Source organism: Salmo salar, chromosome ssa05 (genome assembly GCF_905237065.1).
Source record: "Salmo salar chromosome ssa05, Ssal_v3.1, whole genome shotgun sequence".
Classification (NCBI taxonomy): Eukaryota; Metazoa; Chordata; class Actinopteri; order Salmoniformes; family Salmonidae; genus Salmo; species Salmo salar.
Genome location: NC_059446.1, coordinates 86,111,050 through 86,136,335, shown reverse-complemented (window position 1 = coordinate 86,136,335; position 25,286 = coordinate 86,111,050). Strand labels below are relative to the sequence as shown.

Sequence of the window (25,286 nt, the reverse complement as noted above, 5' to 3'; positions counted from 1 at the left end):
CCTGGTCAGTCTGTCATCATGTTTAGTGTTCTCCCTGGTTAGTCTGTCATCATGTTTAGTGTTCTCCCTGGTTAGTCTGTCATCATGTTTAGTGTTCTCCCTGGTCAGTCTGTCATCATGTTTAGTGTTCTCCCTGGTTAGTCTGTCATCATGTTTAGTGTTCTCCCTGGTTAGTCTGTCATCATGTTTAGTGTTCTCCCTGGTCAGTCTGTCATCATGTTTAGTGTTCTCCCTGGTTAGTCTGTCATCATGTTTAGTGTTCTCCCTGGTCAGTCTGTCATCATGTTTAGTGTTCTCCCTGGTTAGTCTGTCATCATGTTTAGTGTTCTCCCTGGTTAGTCTGTCATCTTGTTTAGTGTTCTCCCTGGTCAGTCTGTCATCATGTTTAGTGTTCTCCCTGGTTAGTCTGTCATCATGTTTAGTGTTCTCCCTGGTTAGTCTGTCATCATGTTTAGTGTTCTCCCTGGTTAGTCTGTCTTCATGTTTAGTGTTCTCCCTGGTCAGTCTGTCATCATGTTTAGTGTTCTCCCTGGTTAGTCTGTCATCATGTTTAGTGTTCTCCCTGGTCAGTCTGTCATCATGTTTAGTGTTCTCCCTGGTTAGTCTGTCATCATGTTTAGTGCTCTCCCTGGTTAGTCTGTCATCATGTTTAGTGTTCTCCCTGGTTAGTCTGTCATCATGTTTAGTGTACTTCTATATACTTACTTATATTTTATCCTGCTGATTTTGTTGTGTATGTAAAGTGACTAAGGGCGTCGTGAAAAGCGCTTAACATTTTTTAAATTATTATTACACAGACACAGTATTGTAAGTGTGAAGATTACCTGCCTGGTGTCATAGACTAAACGTAACATAATAAAATGTAAATCCGGGACACTGCATTTGTATTAAATATTACGATTGGTATGGTTACATAAGACAGATTAAGGCAAAAACAAAAGTAAGGTGGTTGGGTGGGCGTATAACGAGAACGTCTAGCAACCCAAATGTTGCGAGTTCGAATCTCATCATGGACAACTTTAGCATTTTAGCTAAATTGCAACTTTTCAACTACTTACTACTTTTTTAACTATTTTGCAACTACTTAGCATGTTAGCTAACCCTTCCCCTAAACTTAACCCTTTAACCTAACTCCTAAACTTAACCCTAACCCTGAGCCTAGAGAACGTTAGCCACCTAGCCAGAATTCGTAACATACCATACGTTTTGAAAATTTGTAACATTGTACATTTTCCAAATTCGTAACATTCAGTATCATACGAATATGTAATGGTCATCCACAAATTAATACATACCATACGAAACTTAACGTGTCATACTAAATGGAGTGTCTCTGATTTACGTACAGAATAATACGAAATGCTCTGAGACCAGGTTGAGATCACATGACTTGATGTCTCACTCTTATAAGAGCGCTTTGGGAGAAAACAAGGTATAATGTATCCCATTTAGCAGACGCTAAAACACACGTCTACACAGCACTGTACATGTGAAGATAGCCTAAAAAACACAATGCAATCTTGATCGCTCCCACTCTTATAAGAGAAAATCCTGAAGAAGCTCCTGGTAAGCCACTCATTTCTGCTGTGACATTCAGTAGGCTGCTATTATCTCTCTGTGTTGGGAAGAACTTGACCTATTGGCTAAAGGCCAGAAGGGTTTTTATTAGCGCTGTGTGTGTGTGTGTGTGTGTGTGTGTGTGTGTGTGTGTGTGTGTGTGTGTGTGTGTGTGTGTGTGTGTGTGTGTGTGTGTGTGTGTGTGTGTGTGGTTGTGTGTCTGTGTGTGGGTGTGTGTGTGTGACTCTGATTCATGGTCGTCGCGGCGCGGCTCCTTCACTCCAAGAAACTCCTTCACTGCAGCAGCACTGCTACAGTAAACGTGAAAGGAATTTTTAGACACAGTGCTAAGTGGGATTTTCCCTGTGAATGTGTGCGTCCGTGTTTGGTGTGAGTGTGTGTGTGTGTGTGTGCCGCGTCTGTCCGTGTGTGTGTGCGACTGCGTGTGTGTACGTCTGTTTGTGTGAATGTGCGTGCATGTCGGTGTGTGTGTGTGTGTAGAGATGTGGGTCACGCAGTTCAGCTGGAATAGTCTACATATGTGGAACAGGAAGAGGGGAGATCCACACAGGAACAGCTTCTGGGGGAGGAATGTATGCTGTTCAAACACTATGGCTTGCGTCCCAAATGGCAGCCAGAGAGCTCTATTGTCCCTGGTCAACAGTAGTGTCTTATATAGGGAATAGGGTGCGATTTGGGATACGGCCACTACAGTTCACCGACAGGCAGTGTGTGCAATAATAACACAATTCAGCCTGTTGGAAACCCTCTCTGGCACGTACCCTGCGGCTAACTCTCTAACAGATGATTTCAAGTTCAACAGCATTTTCATATCAAGTGTTTGTAATGACTCTCTCTTTGTACATGTTATACAGTATAGACTGTCTGGCCTTGACTCGTGCCTAGTTAGACTTACTACTGTGGTGAAGGGACTTGAGTGTGAAGACCGACACACGGCCGAAGGACACATTAGTCTATATGATGCATGCATTACTGTACATGTGGTTCTGGGTTCATTTCCATTTTGTCAGTACCTAGATGAACGTTGACTAGTTGAGAGAGAGAGAAAACCCCACGTTCAGTTTGGTTCCTTGTTTTCCTTTTGAACAGCTATGTCCAGTCTCTTTGATTTGATGTGTCTTAGACATTTCAGCCAGGTGCTCTCCAGCTGAACAAATACTATTTCAAACTGTGTCTGTCTGAGTCAGTGCATCCCAAATGGAATCCTATTCCCTACATAGTGCACTACTTTTGACCAGAGCCCTGGGTGTGATTTGGGACGCAGGCTGAGAGATGAAAGCCTGTGATTTATAGAACAAACAGACGAGGGATACTACATCCCAAATGTTACCCTATTACCATTTAAGTGCACTACTTTTGACCAGAGCCTTATGGGTCAGTAGTGGCCCTATATAGGGAACAGGGTTCCATTTTGGACATAGCCCAGCTCTGTAGTCACACACAGGGAGGCTGCCCGACTGCCTGCCATACATCTTACCCAGGGTATTGCTTCAATGCTTTGTTCCTGAAAAGCTCTCTGGGTAATTTCCACATCTAAGGTCCGAAGGGAGGAGATGTGTGGAGCAAGGTTGTGTTCCAAATAGTAGCCTATTCCCTACATAGTGCACTACTTTTGACCAAGGTCCAAAGAGCTTTGGTAAAAAAGTAGTGCACTATATAGGGAATAGCCTGACGTTTGGGACGCACGCCAACAACTGAAAGGGACTCTGTGTAGGACAGGCTCAGCTCAAGGTGACAGGTATTGGTATTTTGTATTTTATTAGGATCCCTATTAGCTGTTGAGAAAGCAGCAGCTCCTCTTCCTGGGGTCCACACAGAACATGAAACATAATACAGAACATTAATAGACAAGGACAGAACTACATACATTTAAAATGTCACATATCAATAGAGGTGTTGTGAGGTGTTGCTTTATCAGTTTTATGAAACCAGGTTTGCTGTTTATTTGAGCAATATGAGATGGAATGGATGTAATCATGGCTCTATATAATACTGTACACTTTCTTGAACGTGTTCTGGATTTGGGGACTTTAACCCTGTGCTTCTGGTGGGAAAAGTGTGTGTGTCAGAGCTGTGTCTAAGTTGACTATGCAAACAATTTGTCATTTTCAACAAATGAATGTTTCTTAGAAAAAGAAGAATTGATGCATTCAGTCTCTTCAACTCTTAACCAAGAGAGACTGACATGCATAGTATGGATATTATCCCTCAGATTACAGTGAAGAGCAAGACGTGCCGCTCTGTTCTGGGCAGCTGCAGCTTAACTAGGTCTTTCCTAGCAGCACTTGACCACACGAATGGACAATAATCAAGATCAGATAAAACTAGAGCCTGCAGGACTTACTTTGAAAGGGACAAATGAAACCATTATATTATATGACTAATTGTTGGCTCTTACCTGGCCCAGCTGCTGTGTGTGTGTGTGTGTGTGTGTGTGTGTGTGTGTGTGTGTGTGTGTGTGTGTGTGTGTGTGTGTGTGTGTGTGTGTGTGTGTGTGTGTGTGTGTGTGTTTTGGCCCTAAACACTGCAGAACATTGTTTTTCCCATCTCACTGTCAGAAGACATCAGTTCCATTCACTGAATGTAAAAGGTTTCAGCCCAATATGGCGCCCTATTCCCTATATAGTGCACTACCTTAGACCAGGGCCTATGGGGATAAGTAGTGCACTATATAAGGAATAGGGTGCCAGTTTGGGACAGATACAAGTTGTGAAAACAGTTATGATGTTCTTCCCTCTCTGAGCCCTTGGCGTTTGCTACAGTAAGCGGACATCGCTAACCCTGAGTGTCCCCCTTCCTTTCTCAGGACGACAGTGATGGTATCCCGTGGTTAGAGGAACGCGAGGTGAGGAAGGTGCTCTACCTTTCTCTGAAGGAGTTTAAGAACACCCAGAGGAACAAGGTGACAGATGGCCTCGGCACAGGAAACATCAACGGTGAGTCTCTCGCCTGTAGCTGTTATTGTCACAATGGCTACATCCCAAATGGCACCCTATTCCCTATGTAGTGCACTACTTTTGACCAGAGCCCTATTGGAGAATAGGGTTCCATTTGGGAGGAAGCCATTGTCAGTGGGCCTTCAACAATAGCCTGCATTGCCTTAGAAATGACAATTGTGTTGACCGTTTCTCTTTCTACCACATCCACAGCATACTTGTTACTAAATGGTTCTCCAGCACAGTTAGTTTCTTTAGCCACATCAAGCCAGCAAGACCTCGTGAGATCAAATTCTGTTTCACTTAACGAAACGTGAGTGCAGCGCTTAGTCTGGTTTCATGAGGCTAGAATTTCTTACCATAAGAAGTGAGAAAGAATAGGTTCATTTTGGTATTCACAAATACCATGATATACCTCCTTGTGAAATAGCCCCCTGTTCATACAGTACAATATTATAGTTTTCCAACCTGGCCTATCCAGATAAACACCTCAGGACCTGGCCTATCCAGATAAACACCACAGGACCTGGCCTATCCAGATAAACACCACAGGACCTGGCCTATCCAGATAAACACCACAGGACCTGGCCTATCCAGATAAACACCACAGGACCTGGCCTACCCAGATAAACACCACAGGACCTGGCCTATCCAGATAAACACCACAGGACCTGGCCTATCCAGATAAACACCACAGGACCTGGCCTATCCAGATAAACACCAGATGACCTGGCCTATCCAGATAAACACCTCAGGACCTGGCCTATCCAGATAAACACCTCAGGACCTGGCCTATCCAGATAAACACCTCAGGACCTGGCCTATCCAGATAAACACCACAGGACCTGGCCTATCCAGATAAACACCTCAGGACCTGGCCTATCCAGATAAACACCACAGGTCCTGGCCTATCCAGATAAAAACCTCTGGACCTGGCCTATCCAGATAAACACCACAGGACCTGGCCTATCCAGATGAACACCTCAGGACCTGGCCTATCCAGATAAACACCACAGGACCTGGCCTATCCAGATAAACACCACAGGACCTGGCCTATCCAGATAAACACCACAGGACCTGGCCTATCCAGATAAACACCAGATGGCCTGGCCTATCCAGATAAACACCAGATGACCTGGCCTATCCAGATAAACACCACAGGACCTGCCCTATCCAGATAAACACCAGATGACCTGGCCTATCCAGATAAACACCAGATGACCTGGCCTATCCAGATAAACACCAGATGACCTGGCCTATCCAGATAAACACCAGATGGCCTGGCCTATCCAGATAAACACCAGATGACCTGGCCTATCCAGATAAACACCAGATGGCCTGGCCTATCCAGATAAACACCAGATGGCCTGGCCTATCCAGGTCAACACCACAGATGGATGGATATAGAGTATTCTGAGCTGGCAGGAGAAAGGCTTTAGACTGTTTTATGCGAAAGCGAAGATGAAATGATTCAGCCTTTCTAACCAAACACCAACGCATTCAGAGTCAGACAGGCTCTAAACGCTTAGGATGCATCTCAAATGGAAACCTATTCCCCATATGTAGTGCACTACTTTTGACCACTACCCGTAGAGTCCTGGTTCACTATAACAGGAACAGGGTGCCGTTTGGAATGCACACCTAGACACAAACTAACAGTAGGAAAAGCATCATGCTATTCAGACAGGCTCTAAAGATAAGATACACTCATCTGGGAATAACACAAATGGAGCAGGAAGTGAACGCTGCATACACAAGTAGATGCTTCCATTTTGGCTTCTCTTCTCTACAGTAACATGTCTTCTCTGGCTGTTTACCCACAGTGACAAGTTGGGAGGGGAATTCCTCTTTTCCCTGTATGCATCCCAAATGGCACCCTTTTCCCTATTTAGGTCCTTTTCCCTAGGGGCCTTGGTCCAAAGTAGTGCACTATGTAGTGAATAGTGTGCCATTTGGGATGCATGCACCCTCTTTTTCTCTTTGTTCACTTTCTGTTCAGGCTCTCTTCTGATGTTTGTGACTGATTGGCATTTGAGTCAGGATATGGAAGTGCTGTGCTCAGCCTCTCCACGGTGCCACTCCAGGCCACTTCTGAACCTCAGCAGGATTCTCCCTATGCATGGAGGAGGCTATTATTATCTCTGGGTTTAACGTGTTTCTCTGCACTTAACACCGCTAAGAGGCAATGCATGGAATTCCTGCACAGAAGATATCCTATTTTCACACAAATATCTAATATCTAAAATATAGATTTTTTGAATTCTCAAAAAGTGCAAATGTTTCAGATTAATTCTCAAAGCAGACTAGATTAGATTAGATTTCTGTACAAATCACTTCCTCCTTTTCCCTATTCATTTGTACTCATCCACTTGTACTCTTCTAATCTCCGCCCGGCACAGCCAGAAGAGGACTGGCCTCCCCTCAGACCCTGGTTCCTCTCTAGGTTTCTTCCTAGGTTCCTGCCTTTCTAGGGAGTTTTTCCTAGCCACCGTGCTTCTACACCTGCATTGCTTGCTGTTTGGGGTTTAAGACTGGGTTTCTGTATAAGCACTTTGTGACATCTGCTGATGTAAAAAAGGGCTTCATAAATACATTTGAATGATTGATTATGCCAGTCATTTGTACAGTAACACCAATGAAATGAAACAGGCAGGGGAGTACAGCTTGAACCCTCAACCTTCTGGCCTGAAGCCCAGAGCACCATCGACTGTGCCTCAGAAGCATGCTTCTTTACACCACAGATAGAATAATATTTGAGGCTTCACTACAGACACCCTGGTTCGAATCCAGGCTGTATCACAACCGGCCGTGATTGGGAATCCCATAGGGCGGCGCACAGTGTCGTCCGGGTTTTCACCAGGGTAGGCCGTCATTGTAAATAAGAATTTGTTCTTAACTGACTTGCCTAGTTAAATAAAGGTTAAATAAAGGTTAAATAAAAATATACATCAAACATAGTCAACATACTGTCAGACATAATAAGCTGATGAACACTAAATCTCAGTCACTACCAGCATGCAAACATTAATCATCCTCTGGACAAAAGCTATGCAAGATTCCCATTGCCAGTGTTACACTAGTGCCGTGCTAATTTCAGTTGGCTTATTTCTCTAGACAGTTCAATGGGCCATTAGGAATATTATAATTCTGCCATGATTACAGTGACTATCTGTTAGTAAAGTACATTATGTATTGGATAATGCCCCCTTCTGTGGCTTTTACTGTGGACTTCCTGTCTGATTAATTTCTCTCTAATGGGCTCTCCTACACACACATGTACACACATGTACACACACATGTACACACACACGCACGCACGCACACACACACACACACACACACACACACACACACACACAGCGCAGAGAGAGACACATACACGCAGAGCTTGCGCACACACACAAACATACACTGGCACGTGCACACACACACACATGCAGAGAGAGACACACGCACACACACACACAGGCACGCATGCACGCATAGGCACACACACACACACACACACACACACACACACACACACACAATGCACACAGACAGACAGAATCAGTCTGATTGTCAATCTTACAGCATTGCAACGCTCTAACATTCAGCTCAGTGTCCCTCAGTTCATTATCAATGGGACCGCAGGCAAATCACCAGCTGTACCTGGTGTTCTGGTACAGGAACGAGCCATTCCCTGACAAATGGCACCCTATGCCCTATATAGAGCGCTACTTTTTACCAGAGACATATTGGCCTTGCACTAAATATGGAATAGGGTGCCATTTGGGACACAGCCACTTTGAGCAGACCCAAGTACAGCAACACCGACTGCCGACTTCTGTTTCTGTGCTCGCTGCATGTATTTATGTCCTCAACAACGATGAACAACGTTCAACAATTTAGAACAAGGGGGGGGCAAATTACGGCCCGCACGGGCACTTCAATCCGGCCCCCTTTTTTCTCCACAATTTCATTGTGTCCAGTGTGGTAGTTACAGTCTTGTCCCATCGCTGCAACTCCCATACGGACTCGGGAGAGGCAAAGGTTGAGAGCCGTGCGTCCTCCAAAACACAACCCAACCAAGCCGCACTGCTTCTTGACACAATGCCTGCTTAACCCGGAAGCCAGCCGCACCAATGTGTCAGAGGAAACACCGTACACCTGGCGACTGTGTCAGCCTGCATGCGTCCGGCCCGCCACAGGAGTCGCTAGAGCGCGATGGTACAAGGAAATCTCGGCCTGCCAAACCCTCTCCTAACCCGGACGATGCTGGGCCAATTGTGCGCCGCCTCATGGGTCTCCCAGTCACGACCAGCCTGGGATAGAACCCGGTCTGTAGTGATGCCTTAGACTTGGGAGGCCCCCGCAAATTGATTTTAACAAACAATTGGTCCCCCAAAAAATGCGTCCCTCCGTTGAATTTCAAAATCCCGATGTGGCCCTTGGGCCAAAAAGTTTGCCCACCCCTGACTTAGAAGAAGGGTGAACAATGACAGGGCTTTTGGTTTTGTTCAACTTGGATAGTTTTCTGGCTGTAGACAGTATTATTACAGTAGTAAATGCATCAGCCAAGTATAGCAAACAAGTGCTTAAAAAGTATATCAGAAATGTTTAATTGGTATTGGTACTGATAAAAAGATGTTAAACCATAATCACATTCAGTAACACCATCTGTCTGTTTAGAATGAACAGAAACACATTTGAGAATGTTGAAAGGCTGTTTTCTTGCCAAGCCAGATTGCTTGATGGTTTGGGATAATGCTTTTGTGTCATGGAATATAACTTTGCATCGTTAAAAAGTGAAAGGGCCGTGCGCGACATGGGATTGAATCCCACCCCTGACACTTTCCTACTTTCTCTTTTAAAAACAAATTTGATTTTGCACCTTTGAAATGTGAGTTAGTGTTGATTGTAATTGATGTCCCTCTCCCTGACCAACAGGCTCTTTCCCACACAGCCATGGCTGCCGGTCAGGACAAAAGGCAGGGATACTGGCAGTCAACGGTAAAGCTGAGTGCTCACGCTGCTCGTCTCAAAGCAACGACGGCAGCAGCGAGTATTCAGGGGACGATCCAGTCAGAAAGAGGTGACCCCTCCCTGTATTACAATGTGGTTATACTGTGTTAAAGGGGCAATCTGGGATTGGTACATATATATTTGGCCTTACATGAATGATATATATTTATTGATTCTTGAATAATATAAGTTATAAATGCCTCATAAGCTTAGTTCAACAGTCTTACCCTATCAGAACCCAAAATAAAAGCTTGTTTTACTCAGAACAGCAACATGTTATAGTGTTGTGATCTGAGTGTGTACGAGAACAGGAGGATTGGACTGTTGTGGTTCGGGTACTGTGTTACTGTTTGGACCAGGGAGGGGCTGGTAAGAAGGGACGTTGTGTAGTGTCCTCCTGCTGTCCACCGGCTGTCTCCTATTGGCAGCCAATCAGACCGGGCTGTGTGACAGCCAACTGTCCTGTTGCTCCACTCTGCCAAGTCTAGATCTAATAAAACAACTACCAAAGATTTTTTACAACTGTTTTTATCATATTCAAAAACATCTAAAAGAACAGGCAGTGTTTGTGACAGTCTGTGTTTCTGTGGTGCTGAAAACAAAGCCCACCAAAAGACAGTGTCTGTGTTTCAAATGGCACCCTATTCCCTGCATAGTGCACTACTTTTGACCAGAGCTCTGGGGGTAGTATTGACCTAATTTAGTCAGGAAGGAGATGCTGAGCTCACAGAGAGAGAGCTTATCAACTGAAGACAGAGAGAGAGCTTATCAACTGAAGAGAGAGAGAGCGAGCTTATCAACTGAAGAGAGAGAGAGCGAGCTTATCAACTGAAGAGAGAGAGAGAGCTTATCAACTGAAGAGAGAGAGAGAGCTTATCAACTGGAGAGAGAGAGAGAGCTTATCAACTGAAGAGAGAGAGAGAGAGCTTATCAACTGAAGAGAGAGAGAGAGCTTATCAACTGAAGAGAGAGAGAGAGCTTATCAACTGAAGAGAGAGAGAGCGAGCTTATCAACTGAAGAGAGAGAGAGCGAGCTTATCAACTGAAGAGAGAGAGAGAGCTTATCAACTGAAGAGAGAGAGAGAGCTTATCAACTGAAGAGAGAGAGAGAGAGCTTATCAACTGAAGAGAGAGAGCTTATCAACTGAAGAGAGAGAGAGCTTATCAACTGAAGAGAGAGAGAGCGAGAGATTATCAACTGAAGAAAGAGAGAGAGAGCTTATCAACTGAAGAGAGAGAGAGAGCTTATCAACTGAAGAGAGCGCGAGCTTATCAACTGAAGAGAGAGCGAGCTTATCAACTGAAGGGAGAGAGAGCTTATCAACTGAAGAGAGAGCGAGCTTATCAACTGAAGAGAGAGCGAGCTTATCTACTGAAGGGAGAGAGAGAGAGAGCTTATCAAATCAAAGTTTATTTGTCACGTGCGCCGAATACAACAGGTGTAGACCTTACAGTGAAATGCTTACTTACAGGCTCTAACCAATAGTGCAAAAAAGGTATTAGGTGAACAATAGGTAAGTAAAGAAATAAAACAACAGTAAAAAGACAGGCTATATACAGTAGCAAGGCTATAAAAGTAGCGAGGCTACATACAGACACCGGTTAGTCAACTGAAGAGAGAGAGAGAGAGCTTATCAACTGAAGAGAGAGAGAGCTTATCAACTGAAGAGAGAGAGAGAGCTTATCAACTGAAGAGAGAGAGAGAGAGAGCTTATCAACTGAAGAGAGAGAGAGAGCTTATCATTTGAAGAGAGAGAGAGAGCTTATCACCTGAAAAGAGAGAGAGCTTATCAGCTGAAGAGAGAGAGAGAGCTTATCAACTGAAGAGAGCGCGAGCTTATCTACTGAAGAGAGAGCGAGCGTATCTACTGAAGAGAGAGCGAGCTTATCAACTGATGAGAGAGAGCTTATCAACTGAAGACAGAGAGAGAGCTTATCAACTGAAGAGAGAGCGAGAGCTTATCAACTGAAGAGAGAGCGAGAGCTTATCAACTGAAGAGAGAGAGAGAGAGCTTATCAACTGAAGAGAGAGAGAGAGAGCTTATCAACTGAAGAGAGAGAGAGCGAGCTTATCAACTGAAGAGAGAGAGCTTATCAACTGAAGAGAGAGAGCTTATCAACTGAAGAGAGAGCTAGCTTATCAACTGAAGAGAGAGAGAGCTTATCAACTGAAGAGAGAGAGAGCTTATCAACTGAAGAGAGAGAGAGCTTATCAACTGAAGGCAGGGATATTCTAATTACTTCCATTTATTGGCTCAATGAATCAATTGGATATTTGTAACCGGGTAATATTGATATCTGTCTCATCTTTTCTTAACCTGAGTCCCAAATGACACCCTATTCCCTATTCAGTGCACTAGTTTACTACCAGGGCCCATAGAATGTAAATGTAAAAATGTCTCTTCTCTCCCTTGCCAGACCACGGCTGCAGGCTCAAAGGAAGTTTGCCCAGTCTCAGCCCAGCTCCCCCAGTGCCACGCCGGTCAAGCTGTCTGAGACCCTCTTGCCCCCCAGCCCCACCTCTCCCCTCAGCGACCTCACCAGACGCAAGCCCAAGACCGAGGACTTCCTCACCTTCCTCTGTTTACGAGGTGAGTGGCCTGCAACCTTTAGTTTTTATGGAACTTTGACTTATCCAGGAAGTTCCATAGAGGTCAGAATACCTCTTTTACAAGGGAGACCTACCACAGTATAAAGGGCTTCTGTATCGCGGCTCAGACTAACACCCAGATACAGGAGACGGATAGTACGAGTCTCAGAGTTTATTATAGAACAAGGAGCAGGGGAAATGTAAGTCAAGACAGGCAAGAGTCCTAATCCAAATCAGAGTCAGACAGGTACAGGACAACAGGCAGGATCAGGGTCAGGACAGGTACAGGACAACAGGCAGGATCAGGGTCAGGACAGGTACAGGACAACAGGCAGGATCAGGGTCAGGACAGGTACAGGACAACAGGCAGGATCAGGGTCAGGACAGGTACAGGACAACAGGCAGGATCAGGGTCAGGACAGGTACAGGACAACAGGCAGGACCAGGGTCAGGACAGGTACAGGACAACAGGCAGGATCAGGGTCAGCACAGGTACAGGACAACAGGCAGGATCAGGGTCGGGACAGGTACAGGACAACAGGCAGGATCAGGGTCAGCACAGGTACAGGACAACAGGCAGGATCAGGGTCAGGACAGGTACAGGACAACAGGCAGGATCAGGGTCAGCACAGGTACAGGACAACAGGCATGACCAGGGTCAGGACAGGTACAGGACAACAGGCAGGACCAGGGTCAGGACAGGTACAGGACAACAGGCAGGATCAGGGTCAGCACAGGTACAGGACAACAGGCAGGATCAGGGTCAGGACAGGTACAGGACAACAGGCAGGATCAGGGTCAGCACAGGTACAGGACAACAGGCATGACCAGGGGTCAGGACAGGTACAGGACAACAGGCATGATCAGGGTCAGGACAGGTACAGGACAACAGGCAGGATCAGGGTCAGGACAGGTACAGGACAACAGGCAGGATCAGGGTCAGGACAGGTACAGGACAACAGGCATGATCAGGGTCAGGACAGGTACGGGACAACAGGCATGATCAGGGTCAGGACAGGTACAGGACAACAGGCATGATCAGGGTCAGGACAGGTACAGGACAACAGGCATGACCAGGGTCAGGACAGGTACAGGACAACAGGCAGGATCAGGGTCAGGACAGGTACAGGACAACAGGCAGGATCAGGGTCAGGACAGGTACAGGACAACAGGCATGATCAGGGTCAGGACAGGTACAGGACAACAGGCATGATCAGGGTCAGGACAGGTACAGGACAACAGGCAGGATCAGGGTCAGGACAGGCAGAAATGTCAGAACTGGGAAGACTAGGAGAAACAAAAAACTAGAGCACAGGAAAACACAGGGAACACGCTGGTAGGACTTGACAGGACAAGACGAACTGGCAACAGACAAACAGAAAACGCAGCAATAAATACACAGGAGATAATGGGGACAAATGGGAGACACCTGGTGGGGGGTGGAGACAAGCACAAGACAGGTGAAAAACAGATCAAGGTGTGACATTTTGTGCACTTTCATGTCCAATCCCATTTTACACAAATGAACACATGTGGATTGCAAAGTTCAGTTATGTGTTGAAGTGCTGTGTGTGTGTGTGTGTGTGTGTGTGTGTGTGTGTGTGTGTGTGTGTGTGTTCCCTCATATACTGCTGTGACGTGGATGGTACACGTGTTCAACAGTTTTAGTTGTGGGCTGACTTGGCAACCTGTCGTGTAAGCTTATTGGTCGAATGCGGAACACATGAGCTCATGAGAAAGTAATGCTTCAATGTCATAGGCTAACGCAGTAAGTAGTGCACTATGTAGGGAATAGGGTGCCACTAGGGACACAGTTCTGGTTTTATGATGGTGTTCCCTTTAAGTGGCCTGTAACTGGGCTTAGTATTTAGAGTGTCTGGCCTGGCTCCAGTCCCAGGGTGGATCTGAATTACAGTCCATTATACTGTGGGTTGGCATCCTCCTAACCTCAACCTCAACCTCAAACACAAATCTGTTTTCCCCCTGAAACAGTTAGTGACAGCTTCAGGTTCCAGACAGCCCTGAATATGTCTCAGTGGCTTATCTCATTCATCTAGTGATGAAGGGGTTGGAATAGCCAGTCAAACCAGACAAACACTGAAACTTACATACCAAATCAGAGAATACATTCAAATCAAATGTATTTATATAGCCCTTCTTAGATCAGCTGATATCTCAAAGTGCTGTATAGAAACCCAGCCTAAAACCCCAAACAGCAAGCAATGCAGGTGTCATCATCGATACCTCTGCTGATTGGTCTAGTGTTACACTGGTTGTGTTATTATATACAGTATATACAGCCTACCATGAAACATGCATCAACCACACATCATCCATCCATACATTATCCATCCATACATCAACCACACATCATCCATCCATACATTATCCATCTATACATCAACCACACATCATCCATCCATACATCAACCACACATCCTCCATCCATACATTATCCATCCATACATCAACCACACATCATCCATCCATACATCAACCACACATCATCCATCCATATATTATCCATCTATACATCAACCACACATCATCCATCCATACATCAACCACACATCATCCATCCATACATCAACCACACATCATCCATCCATACATTATCCATCTATACATCAACCACACATCATCCATCCATACATCAACCACACATCATCCATCCATACATCAACCACACATCATCCATCCATACATTATCCATCCATACATCAACCACACATCATCCATCCATACATCAACCACACATCATCCATCCATACATTATCCATCTATACATCAACCACACATCATCCATCCATCCATTATCCATCTATACATCAACCACACATCATCCATACATACATTATCCATCTATACATCAACCACACATCATTCATCTATACATCAACCACGCATCATCCATCCATACATTATCTATTTATACATCAACCACACATCATCCATCCATACATTATCCATCTATACATCAACCACATATCATCCATCTATACATCAACCACACATCATCCTTCTATACATCAACCACACATCATCCATCCATACATCAACCACACATCATCCATCCATACATCAACCACACATCATCCATCCATACATTATCCATCTATACATCAACCACACATCATCCATCCATACATCAACCACACATCATCTATCCATACATCAACCACACATCATCCATCCATACATCAACCACACATCATCCATCCATACATCAACCACACATCATCCATCCATACATTATCCATCTATACATCAACCACACATCATCCATCCATACATCAACAACACATCATCCATCCATACATCAACAACACATCATCCATCCATACATCAACCACACATCATCCATCCATCCATTATCCATCTATACAGCAACCACACATCATCCATCCATACATCAACCATACATCATACATCAACCACACATCATCCATCCATACATTATCCATCTATACATCAACCACACATCATCCATCCATACATTATCCATCTATACATCAACCACACATCATCCATACATACATTATCCATCTATACATCAACCACACATCATTCATCTATACATCAACCACGCATCATCCATCCATACATTATCTATTTATACATCAACCACACATCATCCATCCATACATTATCCATCTATACATCAACCACATATCATCCATCTATACATCAACCACACATCATCCATCCATACATCAACCACACATCATCCATCCATACATTATCCATCTATACATCAACCACACATCATCCATCCATACATCAACCACACATCTATCCATACATCAACCACACATCATCCATCCATACATCAACCACACATCATCCATCCATACATCAACCACACATCATCCATCCATACATTATCCATCTATACATCAACCACACATCATCCATCCATACATCAACAACACATCATCCATCCATACATCAACCACACATCATCCATCCATCCATCCATTATCCATCTATACAGCAACCACACATCATCCATCCATACATCAACCATACATCATCCATCAACCACACATCATCCATCCATACATCATCCATCTATACATCAACCACACATCAACTACACATCATCCATCCATACATCAATCTCACAGTTCATCACTGTGCTTTGCCAGTTAGGTTAAACTGGGTTAATGACATTCAATCATAATGAAATGCTTCCTTAAAGAGTACCTTTTATTTTCCTAGTCTCAACCCCTCAACTAACAGTAAGTCCTGTTCATTATCTGGGATGATTTAAACCATTTCCTTTATTATGCTTTATTAAGCCAGTATAGCAGTGGAGTGTCAATGAGACAGTATAGTAGTGGAGTGTCAATGAGACAGTATAGTAGTGGAGTGTCAATGGAACAGTATAGTAGTGGAGTGTCAATGGAACAGTATAGCAGTGGAGTGTCAATGAGACAGTATAGTAGTGGAGTGTCAATGGAACAGTATAGTAGTGGAGTGTCAATGGAACAGTATAGCAGTGGAGTGTCAATGGAACAGTATAGTAGTGGAGTGTCAATGGAACAGTATAGTAGTGGAGTGTCAATGGGACAGTATAGCAGTGGAGTGTCAATGGAACAGTATAGTAGTGGAGTGTCAATGGAACAGTATAGTAGTGGAGTGTCAATGGAACAGTATAGTAGTGGAGTGTCAATGGAACAGTATAGTAGTGGAGTGTTAATCGAACAGTATAGTAGTGGAGTGTCAATGAGACAGTATAGTAGTGGAGTGTCAATGGGACAGTATAGCAGTGGAGTGTCAATGGAACAGTATAGCAGTGGAGTGTTAATGGAACAGTATAGTAGTGGAGTGTCAATGAGACAGTATAGCAGTGGAGTGTCAATGGAACAGTATAGTAGTGGAGTGTCAATGGAACAGTATAGTAGTGGAGTGTCAATGAGACAGTATAGTAGTGGAGTGTCAATGGAACAGTATAGTAGTGGAGTGTCAATGGAACAGTATAGTAGTGGAGTGTTAATGGGACAGTATAGTAGTGGAGTGTTAATGGAACAGTATAGTAGTGGAGTGTCAATGGGACAGTATAGTAGTGGAGTGTCAATGAGACAGTATAGTAGTGGAGTGTCAATGGAACAGTATAGTAGTGGAGTGTCAATGGGACAGTATAGTAGTGGAGTGTCAATGGGACAGTATAGTAGTGGAGTGTCAATGGAACAGTATAGTAGTGGAGTGTCAATGGAACAGTATAGTAGTGGAGTGTCAATGGAACAGTATAGTAGTGGAGTGTCAATGGAACAGTATAGTAGTGGAGTGTCAATGGAACAGTATAGTAGTGGGGTGTTAATGAGACAGTATAGTAGTGGAGTGTCAATGGAACAGTATAGTAGTGGAGTGTTAATGAGACAGTATAGTAGTGGAGTGTTAATGAGACAGTATAGTAGTGGAGTGTCAATGGAACAGTATAGTAGTGGAGTGTCAATGGAACAGTATAGTAGTGGAGTGTTAATGAGACAGTATAGTAGTGGAGTGTTAATGAAACAGTATAGTAGTGGAGTGTCAATGGAACAGTATAGTAGTGGAGTGTCAATGGAACAGTATAGTAGTGGAGTGTTAATGAGACAGTATAGTAGTGGAGTGTTAATGAGACAGTATAGTAGTGGAGTGTCAATGGAACAGTATAGTAGTGGAGTGTTAATGAGACAGTATAGTAGTGGAGTGTTAATGAGACAGTATAGTAGTGGAGTGTCAATGGAACAGTATAGTAGTGGAGTGTCAATGAGACAGTATAGTAGTGGAGTGTCAATGGAACAGTATAGCAGTGGAGTGTCAATGGAACAGTATAGTAGTGGAGTGTCAATGGAACAGTATAGTAGTGGAGTGTCAATGGAACAGTATAGTAGTGGAGTGTCAATGGAACAGTATAGTAGTGGAGTGTCAATGGAACAGTATAGTAGTGGAGTGTCAATGGAACAGTATAGTAGTGGAGTGTCAATGGAACAGTATAGTAGTGGAGTGTCAATGGAACAGTATAGTAGTGGAGTGTCAATGGAACAGTATAGTAGTGGAGTGTCAATGGAACAGTATAGTAGTGGAGTGTCAATGGAACAGTATAGTAGTGGAGTGTCAATGAGACAGTATAGTAGTGGAGTGTCAATGGAACAGTATAGTAGTGGAGTGTCAATGGAACAGTATAGCAGTGGAGTGTCAATGGAACAGTATAGTAGTGGAGTGTCAATGGAACAGTATAGTAGTGGAGTGTCAATGAAACAGTATAGTAGTGGAGTGTCAATGGAACAGTATAGTAGTGGAGTGTCAATGGAACAGCAGCAGCACTAGCTGTTGGATGCGTCCCAAGTTGCACCTTATTCCCTATATACTACTTCTGACTAGTGCACTATATAGGGAATAGGGTGCCATTTGGGATGTAATCGTTGTGTTTTAAAGCAGTGCTTTCCAACCGACCAACTGATCTTTCACACAGACATGACTTCATATGCTCACTGGATTTCAGACTAAAAGTCTAGCTGGAAAAAGTAGTCAGTTATTTCATACACGATGAAAGCTCCTTTATTTACATGTATTTAACTTGGAAAGCTGCAGAAAATCCAAGAACAAGCATTTAAATGTTGAGCATGTCAAGTCAGAATATGAATTCATCTCCATTTGATAGATGTTCAATCGAATACAGTCAGTCAATGCATAGGCTGCATGTACAGTATTGTGTAGTGATTTTCACTAAGTCATCTGCCAAATAATACTGAACATAATCCAGGCCTGAGATATTGTGATGTGTACAAACTGACTGTAGGAGAACATAAATGACAGTAGAATCCTGAAGACACCAGAACTCTGTATTCGCTGTATTTTTTATTTATTTTATTTAACCTTTATTTAACTAGGCAAGTCTGTTAAGAACAAATTCTTATTTACAATGACGGCCTACCCCGGCCAAACCCGGACGATGCTGTGCGCCACCCTGTGGGACTCCCAGTCACAGACCGGATGTGATGCAGCCTGGATGCATAGTCTATAGTCGGACATATATATGATTTATCCCCCAGTGTACTCTACTTTCACATCATTGTTGTGAGGAAGAAAATAATACATGTCTCTTTGTTTATTGACCTATAATACTAGCTGTCATGAACAACGGAGAGCTATGGCATCCCGTCATCCTGCACATTGCGCCACCATGAGCAAATAAGCACATCTCTCTTGTGCAGAAAGAGCATCTTCACACTTGTATAGTCACAGTACACTGTGTAACAAACCCTGCTGTGTATTCATGGAGACAGCAGGCCTGTTATCAGACATCTCTAGGCAGCCAGGAAACAGCAGGCCTGTTAGAGGAGCTCTCCTGAGACAGACTGACAGACAGACTGCTGCTGTAAACAAATCAGCCTCTCTCTCTCTCTTCAGCCTGTCTCCCTCTGAGCCCTGGTGAATTAGTGTACCTGACTGGCTGACCGGCTGGCTGGCTGGCTGACTGGCTGGCGGACTGACTGGCGGACTGAATGGCTAGCTGGCTGGCTGACCTACTGGATGACTGGGTGGCTAGCTGGCTGGCTGACTGACTGACTGATTGACAAACCCGTTATGTTATAGACCCCTGCTGGGTTGTTAAGCCTCTGTTGACAGAAAACCAAAGCTCTTCCACAGAGCAGTTAAGGACAAGACATACTATAACGAATGACAGCCGTGTGCGATAGATCACCTGCTGGGTGTCGACAAACGGTGGTGATTCAACATGTACAATCATCAGGAAATGAACAGAAAATGACTAAAGATCCCTTATGTATGTCACATTTTCCATTCTGCGCTTTTGGTGTACCTGAATCTAACACTAGTTTACTCTACATTTAACTTCACTCCCCAGGGCACCACCAAGGTTAGTTACATCTAGCACAACACTATTGTAGACCAGGTGCATGTAACACACCACTGTTGTAGACCAGGAAGTGAATGAATGAGTCCTGCTGTACTTTACCGTTGGTAAATAATGTGTCTTTATTTGCATTATTGGAATAATAATGTGTTTCCTGGAACACTATATACTAATTTATTATAGAGGAAAAGGGAAGAAAACCACCAGCTTTATTAGCAGCTGTTTCTATCCTTGCCTCTATATTACTTAAATATTTTCCATATTGGCATGCCAAATGGCACACTATTCCCTATGTAGTGCACTACTTTTCACCAGAGCCTTATGGGCCCTGTTCAAAAGTAGTGCACTATAAAGGAAATTGGGTGCCATTTGGGACGTAAGCAGAAAAACAGCCTAAAGGCCTGTAGAATATAGTAGCCTTTCCTGTGGCAGGGAGACGGAGAACCCAGTCAACCAGCTAATAAATCACTTACAGTCAGTGGCCCACACAACGTTACACTACAGTACCAACCAGCTCACAGTACACTACAATACCAACCAACTCACAGTACACTACAATACCAACCAGCTCACAGTACACTACAATACCAACCAGCTCACAGTACACTACAATACCAACCAACTCACAGTGCACTACAGTACCAACCAGCTCACAGTACACTACAATACCAACCAGCTCACAGTACACTACAATACCAACCAGCTCACAGTACACTACAATACCAACCAGCTCACAGTACACTACAATACCAACCAACTCACAGTGCACTACAGTACCAACCAGCTCACAGTACACTACAATACCAACCAGCTCACAGTACACTACAATACCAACCAGCTCACAGTACACTACAATACCAACCAGCTCACAGTGCACTACAATACCAACCAGCTCACAGTACACTACAATACCAACCAGCTCACAGTGCACTACAATACCAACCAGCTCACAGTACACTACAATACCAACCAGCTCACAGTGCACTACAATACCAACCAGCTCACAGTACACTACAATACCAACCAGCTCACAGTACACTACAATACCAACCAGCTCACAGTACACTACAATACCAACCAGCTCACAGTACACTACAATACCAACCAGCTCACACTACAGTACACTACAATACCAACCAGCTCACAGTACACTACAATACCAACCAGCTCACACTCACAGTACACTACAATACCAACCAGCTCACAGTACACTACAATACCAACCAGCTCACACTCACAGTACACTACAATACCAACCAGCTCACAGTACACTACATACCAACCAGCTCACACTCACAGTACACTACAATACCAACTAGCTCACAGTACACTACAATACCAACCAGCTCACAGTACACTACAATACCAACCAGCTCACAGTACACTACAGTACTAACCAGCTCACAGTACACTACAATACCAACCAGCTCACACTCACAGTACACTACAATACCAACCAGCTCACACTCACAGTACACTACAATACCAACCAGCTCACACTCACAGTACACTACAATACCAACCAGCTCACAGTACACTACAATACCAACCAGCTCACAGTACACTACAGTACCAACCAGCTCACAGTACAATACAATACCAACCAGCTCACAGTATACTACAATACCAACCAGCTCACAGTACACTACAATACCAACCAGCTCACAGTACACTACAATACCAACCAGCTCACAGTATACTACAATACCAACCAGCTCACACTCACAGTACACTACAATACCAACCAGCTCACAGTACACTACAAAACCAACCAGCTCACACTCACAGTACACTACAATACCAACCAGCTCACAGTACACTACAATACCAACCAGCTCACAGTATATTACAATACCAACCAGCTCACACTCACAGTACACTACAATACCAACCAGCTCACAGTACACTACAATACCAACCAGCTCACAGTACACTACAATACCAACCAGCTCACAGTACACTACAATACCAACCAGCTCACAGTACACTACAATACCAACCAGCTCACAGTATACTACAATACCAACCAGCTCACAGTACACTACAATACCAACCAGCTCACAGTACACTACAATACCAACCAGCTCACAGTACACTACAATACCAACCAGCTCACACTCACAGTACACTACAATACCAACCAGCTCACAGTATACTACAATACCAACCAGCTCACAGTATACTACAATACCAACCAGCTCACAGTACACTACAATACCAACCAGCTCACAGTACACTACAATACCAACCAGCTCACAGTACACTACAATACCAACCAGCTCACAGTACACTACAATACCAACGAGCTCACACTAACAGTACACTACAATACCAACCAGCTCACAGTACACTACAATACCAACCAGCTCACACTCACAGTACACTACAATACCAACCAGCTCACAGTACACTACAATACCAACCAGCTCACAGTGCACTACATACCAACCAGCTCACACTCACAGTACACTACAATACCAACTAGCTCACAGTACACTACAATACCAACCAGCTCACAGTACACTACAATACCAACCAGCTCACAGTACACTACAGTACCAACCAGCTCACAGTACACTACAATACCAACCAGCTCACACTCACAGTACACTACAATACCAACCAGCTCACACTCAAAGTACACTACAATACCAACCAGCTCACACTCACAGTACACTACAATACCAACCAGCTCACAGTACACTACAATACCAACCAGCTCACAGTACACTACAATACCAACGAGCTCACACTAACAGTACACTACAATACCAACCAGCTCACAGTACACTACAATACCAACCAGCTCACACTCACAGTACACTACAATACCAACCAGCTCACAGTACACTACAATACCAACCAGCTCACAGTGCACTACATACCAACCAGCTCACACTCACAGTACACTACAATACCAACCAGCTCACAGTACACTACAATACCAACCAGCTCACAGTACACTACAATACCAACCAGCTCACAGTACACTACAGTACCAACCAGCTCACAGTACACTACAATACCAACCAGCTCACACTCACAGTACACTACAATACCAACCAGCTCACACTCAAAGTACACTACAATACCAACCAGCTCACACTCAAGTACACTACAATACCAACCAGCTCACAGTACACTACAATACCAACCAGCTCACAGTACACTACAATACCAACCAGCTCACAGTACACTACAATACCAACGAGCTCACACTCACAGTACACTACAATACCAACCAGCTCACACCAAGTACACTACAATACCAACCAGCTCACACTCACAGTACACTACAATACCAACCAGCTCACAGTACACTACAATACCAACCAGCTCACAGTACACTACAATACCAACCAGCTCACAGTACACTACAATACCAACCAGCTCACAGTACACTACAATACCAACCAGCTCACAGTATACTACAATACCAACCAGCTCACAGTATACTACAATACCAACCAGCTCACACTCACAGTACACTACAATACCAACCAGCTCACAGTACACTACAATACCAACCAGCTCACACTCACAGTACACTACAATACCAACCAGCTCACAGTACACTACAATACCAACCAGCTCACAGTATACTACAATACCAACCAGCTCACACTCACAGTACACTACAATACCAACCAGCTCACAGTACACTACAATACCAACCAGCTCACAGTACACTACAATACCAACCAGCTCACAGTACACTACAATACCCACCAGCTCACAGTATACTACAATACCAACCAGCTCACAGTACACTACAATACCAACCAGCTCACAGTACACTACAATACCAACCAGCCATCACAGTACACTACAGTACCAACCAGCTCACAGTACACTACAATACCAACCAGCTCACACTCACAGTACACTATAATACCAACCAGCTCACACTCACAGTACACTACAATACCAACCAGCTCACACTCACAGTACACTACAATACCAACCAGCTCACACTCACAGTACACTACAATACCAACCAGCTCACAGTACACTACAGTACCAACCAGCTCACAGTACACTACAATACCAACCAGCTCACAGTACACTACAATACCAACCAGCTCACACCAGTACACTACAATACCAACCAGCTCACAGTCACAGTACTACAATACCAACCAGCTCACAGTACACTACAATACCAACCAGCTCACACTCACAGTACACTACAATACCAACCAGCTCACAGTACACTACAATACCAACCAGCTCACACTCACAGTACACTACAATACCAACCAGCTCACAGTACACTACAATACCAACCAGCTCACAGTATACTACAATACCAACCAGCTCACACTCACAGTACACTACAATACCAACCAGCTCACAGTACACTACAATACCAACCAGCTCACAGTACACTACAATACCAACCAGCTCACACTCACAGTACACTACAATACCAACCAGCTCACAGTACACTACAATACCAACCAGCTCACAGTACACTACAATACCAACCAGCTCACAGTACACTACAATACCCACCAGCTCACAGTATACTACAATACCAACCAGCTCACAGTATACTACAATACCAACCAGCTCACAGTACACTGCAATACCAACCAGCCAGCTCACAGTACACTACAGTACCAACCAGCTCACAGTACACTACAATACCAACCAGCTCACACTCACAGTACACTATAATACCAACCAGCTCACACTCACAGTACACTACAATACCAACCAGCTCACACTCACAGTACACTACAATACCAACCAGCTCACACTCACAGTACACTACAATACCAACCAGCTCACAGTACACTACAATACCAACCAGCTCACAGTACACTACAATACCAACCAGCTCACAGTACACTACAGTACCAACCAGCTCACAGTACACTACAATACCAACCAGCTCACAGTGTACTACAATACCAACCAGCTCACAGTACACTACAATACCAACCAGCTCACACTCACAGTACACTACAATACCAACCAGCTCACAGTACACTACAATACCAACCAGCTCACACTCACAGTACACTACAATACCAACCAGCTCACAGTACACTACAATACCAACCAGCTCACAGTATACTACAATACCAACCAGCTCACACTCACAGTACACTACAATACCAACCAGCTCACAGTACACTACAATACCAACCAGCTCACAGTACACTACAATACCAACCAGCTCACACTCACAGTACACTACAATACCAACCAGCTCACAGTACACTACAATACCAACCAGCTCACAGTATACTACAACACCAACCAGCTCACAGTACACTACAATACCAACCAGCTCACACTCACAGTA

The 25,286-nt window shown here is 44.2% G+C and overlaps 1 protein-coding gene across 1 annotated transcript in view; it reads left to right on the top strand.

The window, feature by feature from the left end:
- Positions 1-25,286, top strand: part of LOC106574054 (protein Jumonji) — a 181,484-nt gene that overhangs the window by 32,525 nt on the left and 123,673 nt on the right. The window contains exons 2-4 of the mRNA XM_045719244.1: positions 4,385-4,514; positions 9,444-9,588; positions 11,937-12,109. Coding sequence (XP_045575200.1) covers positions 4,385-4,514; positions 9,444-9,588; positions 11,937-12,109 — 448 coding nt within the window. The remainder of the gene's footprint in view (positions 1-4,384; positions 4,515-9,443; positions 9,589-11,936; positions 12,110-25,286) is intronic.